General features: G+C 41.7%; 1 protein-coding gene across 1 annotated transcript; it reads right to left on the bottom strand.

The window, feature by feature from the left end:
* Window positions 1-3,384: 3,384 nt before the first annotated feature.
* Window positions 3,385-5,014, bottom strand: LOC147424553 (uncharacterized). Its single transcript, XM_086500279.1, has 4 exons — window positions 4,537-5,014; window positions 4,366-4,379; window positions 3,970-4,021; window positions 3,385-3,888 (listed from the first exon to the last, which is right to left on the bottom strand). Exons 1-4 carry the CDS (start codon window positions 4,584-4,586, stop codon window positions 3,795-3,797), a joined length of 210 nt encoding a protein of 69 aa, XP_086356405.1. The 5' UTR covers window positions 4,587-5,014; the 3' UTR covers window positions 3,385-3,794.
* Between the last annotated feature and the right edge of the window lie 3,082 nt (window positions 5,015-8,096).

Below are 8,096 nucleotides of genomic sequence, written 5' to 3'. Positions count from 1 at the left end.
CTTCTAATTAGTGTAGCAGCTCAAAGATTCTTGTGAAACTAAAGTTTATTGCCCAAGAATCAAGAATTTGTAAATGAAATCCAAGATAGTTTGTACCTTTGTAAAGACTGCAAAATGCAAGAATTTTCTATTGATAGTTATGCTTGCAAAGCGAAGCTAAAAGGTTTGAGTTACAGTTTTAGATTGAGAAGACCCCAAACATTCAGTTTAAAGACTGGAGATGCACCTTGCAAAGAATACTTATGAAACTGATGTTGAGCTTGAAGCAACCTTTCTATGCAAGTTGTAGTCTGATATTGCAAGCTAGCCATCAATTTTGTTAGCTCCTTCTAGCATGCATACATAGACAAGTTATCATGTAAGGTGCATTCTTCTCACATCAAGCCTACCAACATGGAGTTGAAAGGAAGCCAATTCTTTGTGAATCAATGTCAATAGAAGCGATCAAAGCCTCTTAAGCATCTACAATGAGTGGAGTTAAGTTATGCCTTATAGCCAAAAACATCTCTAACAATACTGACTGTAAGTATAGACATCGGATAAAATTTGTTAATAAAACTTTGCATTAACACCAGCTTATTGAGATGTTCTCTCTCTCTCTCTCTCTAGCACGCACACACACACACACGGTCTATTAACTACTACTCTCTCGATGCACGCTAGCAAAAAATCTCTCTCTCTCTCTCTCTCTCTCTCTCTCTCTCTCTCTCTCTCTCTCTCTCTTAATAACAAGACGTGAGTTCAACTCCTAGATCTTAAGGTCTCTTGGGATAGTTTCCTACGACGTTAAAACTCTCTTCTTCTTCTTCTTCTTCTTCTCTCTCTCTCTCTCTCTCTCTCTCTCTCTCTCTCTCTCTCCCCTTCTTCCTTCCTTCCTTTGGAAAGCTACAGACGGCGAGCAGTTGTAGCCACTACAGCCTGTAGCTGGGGTACTCGAAAACAATCAATGGCGCTGATGACAGTTAGCTATGTCAACCTGCTGTGCAGGGGCCTAAAACAATAACTCTGATGGTGAGTTAGTTAATGGCGCCGATCTCACGTTGATGAGAGTTGTTGAATATATATTGGTGTAGAGATTAGGAACCATGGATATGAGGCAAGGAGATGAGGTGAGACGTCAATAGAGGAGCTGCATGGTATGGACCTACCTTACTTAGAAAGCATGAGGATACGGTGGCAACTGAAGGGAGCTGGGAGCATCTGTAGCGGCGAGCTCAGCAACCGGGGGGGGGGGTCGTTGGGCGAGAAATATCCAGCAATTGCGCGAGGTAAGGTCGAGTAGTAGTTAGCGGGAATATTCAGACCACGGGCACTGCACATATATTCTAGGCCGGGGATATTGGTAAGCCATAATTAATATATATATATATATATATATATATATATACACACACACACACACATATATATATATATATATATTTATATACACACAAATACACATATATACATGTATGTGTGTGTGTGTGTGTGTGTACTCAACTAGAGTATGATACTCATATTCTCAAATTTTCAAGGAACCTAATGTGTACACAAAAAGAGGTTGTCCTACATTGCCTCAATGTCCAATCACACATTTAATAGAGCAACAATTAAGCCAAATGGTTGGTATAGTATAGATTGTGCGCAAGGAAACAGGCTCAAGCTGGTCGAATACAATTTGATCTCTCAAAGAGGAATTTGGTTTTGTAATTAGAGGATAAAGATAGATACAGATTAATGACATGCATGATTTTAGTCACAACCTCAATTCTACACCACGTCCTTTAGTTTAGCATGATGGCCAAAACTCCCACAAAAATAAACAATTGAGCAACCTTACTTTGCTTTCATTTCTATCACATTTTAAGATGCAAATGATGTGAAAGTGTACATGAACAAATAGTGTGCACCTTATCATATTAAGATGCTCATATATTGTTGTGATTTGGTGATGACGTAAACCATTACCATGCTTGTGAACATAGATAGATATCCAAGAGAAGCATCTAGAGAGCAGGATAGATGTAATCACATTTTTAATATTAAAAGAACGTCATCTCATCTCTTTGAAACTTGAAGCTTTTTTGTTACATTGGAAACTATAAGCCCTTATATTTTCAAAACTGTACTCTTAGACATGAAAAGTTTCATAATTACACATTGTAGAAATTATGGGCCTTCATCTTTGAAAACTTGCTGGCTTACCCAGTTTATACTTCTCAACTTGGTAGCACTTTTGTCAACTCTAGGTAGACCAAGGGAAAGATGGTCTTCTTGTGATATAAGAAGTTATGATGTACACTTCTACCATGTCTTGCTCATAAGAAAGACGCAAGGATAGAAGTAAGAGTGGAGTAGAGATATTTAATTCAATTATGTTCCTATCGTTGAAACCAGTTCTAGAACGCAATCCATTTTCAAAAAAAGATTTATTGTTACATTGATTTTAAATGGCTTTCATCTCTTCATACCATGCTAACTTACCTAATCTTTATAATCAACATTGGTAGCATTGCTAAACCAAGATACACCAGAAGGAGGACTCTCTCTCTCTCTCTCTCTCTCTCTCTCCCCAGAAGAGAAGTAGAGCACTCCTAAGTTTTTTGAACAAGGGCTAGCATCTTATGAAAAACAATGTCTATGAGAAGCTCCCAAGCTGGGTATCAAAGAATGCTTTGTATAATCTTACATATATTTATGTTTGTTAGAATCTTCAAGAGGTTGTGTAATGCATTACTTTTAGAAATGCAATAGAATATACATGTAGGAATAGTATTGATAGTGTTCCACTTAGAGAAGATATCCCTACAAGATTAGAAGCAATGTTTCTTTGGCCGCAGCAACGCGCGGGTCACATACTAGTTTTCATTATTAAATAAAGGAGACGTGTCTTTCAAATTGTAGAGAATCTGATATCACCATGGTCCTACTCATCTCTCTCTCTCTCTCTCTCTCTCTCTCTCTCTCTCTCTCTCTCAGTTCGAACAATTTTCCAAACGTGAGGTCGAAAGTAGACAACACAGAAAAACTGACTTTGCAAATGGCAACCAAAATGATTAGCTCTCTCTCTGTCTTTTTCCTCTACGCATCCTTACAATGAATCGTACAAGCATGTTGTCGAAGGTGTGTTCAAGGGAGAGAAGCTTGGGAGGGAGGACGTGGACATGTACTTGCAAGGTATGAGCCAGAGAGAGACAAATGTCAATATGGTGAGTGTATTAGAACCGTAGATGAGCAAGGGGTCATGGCATAAGCTACATTGTGTGGTTACGATAAGCTACTTTGGAAAAGATAAAAACAAGCTGCCAAGAAACTCTTGCAAGCAAAAGAGAGGCCGTGACTATACTTTGCATAGCTCTTCTTTCCCCCCCCCCCCCCCCCCCCCCCCCCCCCCCCCCGCCTCTCTCTCTCTCTCTCTAACCATGTGTTATCCCAGGGTCTTCAGGGCGACTTCTTAGCATCCAAATCCTCGACTTCAATTGGGTTAGGTAGGTATGTGATGGTCCTAAGGGAGGCGTGGCAGATATAGGTTAGTGTTATGAGCATGAATCGATAATAATGGCTCCCAAATCAGGTCTCTCTGGGCATTGCAATTCAAGGGGGGGGCAAGGTAGACAAGTCCAAGTTTCCTCACATGTTTAGGATGCAGGAAGGGCTTTTGGAGATGAAAAGGATGAGTACACTGAACAATTGGTCCGATAGAGGTCATGAGGAGGAGATGTAGGACAAAATCAAGGGATGCCTTAGCCCACACAAAGTTAACGGCACGACTGGAGTGGTATGCACCCTCTTCATGACCAAGAGGGTTGCATTTAAATGTATCCTTCCAAGAATCCAAACTTGGAGAAAACCAACTGACAACGTGGAAAACCTTCACCTAATTTGGAGCCTAGAGCTATTTGGAGGCTACAACAAAAAATCTCTGATAGGTCAAAAATTGTGGATGATTTTTATAAAATGCAGACTCACTCACAAGGCCATACTTACTTAGATGTAGGGCAATTAGCATCTTGATTCTTGCTGCCTTCAATGTTGCACCCTTGAAAGGGGTTCATGCACGGGCCATCTCAAACAGCAACGGCCACCAATTCCACACCAAAATCATGACCAGTGCCCTTTACCATCTCTGGAGCGATGTGATCTCATGTGCCCTTTATCCTCAGAGATGCGATCTCATGTGCCCACAAATGAGTTCGACATACAAGAAACATTGTGGTAGATGATGAATTTTTTTTTTGCGCTCACGACAGTTGCAAAACTTGTGGTGCGAAGCGTAGGAAACATAATGTCTCATGTGCGCTTGTCTGCAGAGAGGCCCTGGATGAAGCACGAAATCTCTCTCTCTTCCGTGTTGGTCTGCAGGCGCAAGCTCGGATCTTACACCTGCTTTGATAATGCTGACATCCAAGCACAAACAGGAGGTTGAATGAGCAATCCTCCATGATGTTGCAAAAGAAGTAGCATACATAACAAGTAAAAATACTGTGATTTGTGTGGTAAAAGTACTCACTCACGTTACAACACATTACATAACTCAATGAGGTAGCACATTACCAGTTACATGCGTTGGAGGATGGGGGCTGCCTCTTTACTTGGTTTAGCATTCCTCCTCAAACCGAATGCAATACCAACGTTTCCATTGTTGACATGGAGAAAGAAACTTCTCAATACGGGTAAGGTGTTCCTCCCCCTCTTTTTCTTCTCCTGTATATATGGTGGTGCATAACTGCATATATGTCTGCATCCACAGGAAACTCTCTCGCGTGCTCTAAGAGTAGAGGGTGTTGGAGCTGATGGCTATAAGAAGAGCAGGGGACAAGGGCGACGTGTCTCCTACGACGCCGCTAGGAGAACGTGCTGAGAGATGGAGATGCAACGAGGGATGTGAACCATGAGGCTCTAGAAGGAAGAGCTCGGTGATGACGGGCTTGCTGTAAGCGGAATGCAGAGCTGGACAGAGGCAGAAGGGGACACGACAGCATGTATCTTCTCTCTCTCTCTCTCTCTCTCAATTTTCTACAGGTGAAGGCCCTCGTGGGTCGTGAGTTCCTGTTGAGATCTTTGGATATATTACTTATTTAAAGTCCTCAGTCTTTGAAAGAGGCATCTCCTATCCTATCTTTGTAATGAGTGTCTTCTCACTAACCACTCAAAAAGTTATGGAATTTTTAAAAATAATTCTCCTTTTTTCATTAGCAAAAAGGGAACCATCACTAAGGCCTCCTCCCTTTGGGGCAGGCCAAAAAGAAAAAGTTACAACTCGTGCCTCAAAGGAAGGGAGAGAGGTGCAGATTACAAAGACAAAGCTATCCTCTTTTATGAGTAGTCTTCCTATCATCTTCCGCTTTGAGCTCAGTTAAATTCGTTGGGATGCTCTGCTTTTAAAAAATAAAAAAGGAAAATTGACATGTATTAAGAAAAATAAAAAGTTACAACTTGGGCCTCGGAAGGGAGAGGGACAGTCCCAATGCAGATTACAAAGACAAGCAATTCTCTTTCATGAGAAGTCTTTCTCTGGAGTAGAAACTAAGGAGCTTAGGAGACCATTTCTGCCAGCAGTAGATCTATGAACCAAATACAGAGGAAGATCAAAGACTTTGCTCATAGAGTCAGTACTGTGAATAGAAAGTCTCTTGAGCTCAAAATGAAGCAAATGGGCGTCTGAAGTAAAACTACCTTTGAAAAGGGCATCATTCCTTTGAAACCAACAGTGCCGTATAAAGGCATTTCTCCACATATTCCACAATACAATATCCAGGTTGTAGCATTCCCCAAGGAGGATTTCTTTAACATTGAACTTCTGAGGGTGTAGAGAAGTATAGCATTGATGAAGACACTTAATATCAGTTTTTGGACCTTTGGGCAGTGGAAAAGAAGGTGTTTAATATCCTCTTTGGCTTGGCATCTAGTACACTGCCATGCACCAATGTTAGCCTAAGGAACCCATTCACATGTATAGAGTCCTTGATGTAGTATCATCCAGCTTAGGTAAGCGTGTTTCACAGGTATAGGAAAACTCCACAAACATTTGACTATATAGCACCATTGTTTGTTGCTGCATTGGATGTTCCACTTGGCCTTGAGCCTTGCATCAAATTCTAACAAAGAGGGAGAACTTTTTGAATGCCTCCTTTGAAAATCTGAGAAGAAGATCCTTTTTGCTCTTCCTAGTGTTTACCAAGATGCATTTTTTCACAAAAAGGTGGATCCTGTAGACAACTTCAACAACACGGCCAACAAAAAAATTAAAAGTGTTAAAAATATCACGAGGGTCCATGAACACTCCATTCTTGTGGATGTCCTATCAGATCATTATCCATGCTTTGTAGCAATTATTTTTCCTTTTGTTGAGCCAGGCTCCTTGACTGGAGGGTATTTGTCCAAATCAAATGGGAGTTATGAAGCAAAAAGTTTGTTTGAGCATACAAGTGTTTTAGGCACCTTCCACTTAGCTCTAAGTTCAAACCACTTGGACCACATTGACACCTGTTCTTCTTTATGGAGTTGAAGTGTGGAGCAGGAGCATCTCAAAGTCTACTTGGAAAGAGTTTAAGATGTCCAAAAAGCGTTTTCTTACAAACTTTCTCCAAGTGAAGACACAAACACCATATATGCTCCTACTTCTTGAGTCAGGATGTCTTCCAATTGAGGTTATGGGCATGGAAAGGGTTGTGGAGTACATGATAAAGATGCGTCAAAACCCCTCACATCGACTTCCTACAATTGTATGGGAAGCAAGAAAAGTTCAAAAGACGCATAAAATGAGCATGAGATGGATGCAAGACATAAAGAAGTGGTTTGGGAGATGGGATGCATTACACTTGCTACATGATGCTTCAATGACTCCCAAGTGAATGAAGCTTTTCTACAACGCCAATGTATTACGGCTTGAGAGAAATCCGGCGGGTCACGCTTCATACATTACACCACCCATGTTGCCCCATGGACATGAAACTTTGCAAGGGTAGGGATTAATATGCTTCTTCCACCCATGCAAAGTTTCATGGCCATCCATTTGCGTCTCATCGATCGAAGGCAACACAATCGTCAATTTTTTGGCTTTGGGCTTACCAAGGGCCCATCGGCCAAAAGTTGGCAATTGTGTCATCCTAAACCATCGAGACGGATTTTGATGTCCATAAAACCCTGCAAGGGTGGCTATTAGTGTGCTTCTCCCACCCTTGTAAGGTTCATGGCCATCCCTTCCCATCACATTGGTGCAGGAGGGCACAATCATCAATTTTTTGGCTTTCATCTCAAAATTTGGCGATTGTGCCGCCCTGAAACCTCGAGACGGATTTTGATGGTCATGAAAATTTATAGGGGTGGAGATTAGTGTGCTTCTCTCATCCTTGCAAGACTTCATGGCCATTTTTTTTTGTCTCGCTCGTCCGGCGTGGTACAATCACCAATTTTTTGGCTTTGCGCTCGCTAAGGATCCTATCGCTTAAAACTAGAAAATGTGCCGTCCTAGACAATCGAGATGGATTTTGATGGCCATGAAGCATTGCACAAGTGGGGACTAGTGTGCTTCCCCTTCCCATGCGAAGTTTCATGGCCATCCATTCTCGTCTCGTCAGTGTAGGATGACATAATCAGTAACTTTTTGGCTTTGGACTCACCGAGGGTCCAAGCGCAAAAAATTTGGCGATTGTGCAGCCTTGGATCATCACAATAGATTGTAACGGCCATGAAACTTTGTAGGGACAAGGATTAGATTTCTTCTCCTACCTGCAAAGTCTCATGGCCATCCATTCCCATCTCGTCGGTCCAGGGTGTTGGGCACACAATCGCCAATTTTTTGGGGTTGGGCTTGCCAAGAGTACAACAGTCAAGAGTTGGCAATCGTGCCGTCCTGCACCATCAAGACATATTATGAAATCCATGAAACTTTACAGGGGAAGTTATTAGTGTGCTTTCCCCACCTTTGCAATGTTTCATGGAGTGGCCATCTGTTCCCATCTCCTTGGTCCAAGGTGGCACAATCGTCAATTTTTTGGCTTTCGACTTGCCAAGGGTTTTTCCAACAGCCAAAAGTTGGTGATTGTGTTGCCATGAACCCTTCAAACAGATTTTGGTGTCCATGAACATTTGTATGGGTGGGGATTAGTATC

This window comes from Adiantum capillus-veneris, chromosome 25 (genome assembly GCF_014529385.1).
Source record: "Adiantum capillus-veneris isolate H3 chromosome 25, ASM1452938v2, whole genome shotgun sequence".
NCBI classification, from domain to species: domain Eukaryota; kingdom Viridiplantae; phylum Streptophyta; class Polypodiopsida; order Polypodiales; family Pteridaceae; genus Adiantum; species Adiantum capillus-veneris.
The sequence above is the reverse complement of the archived record's forward strand: the minus strand, read 5'-3'. Positions and strand labels throughout refer to the sequence as shown.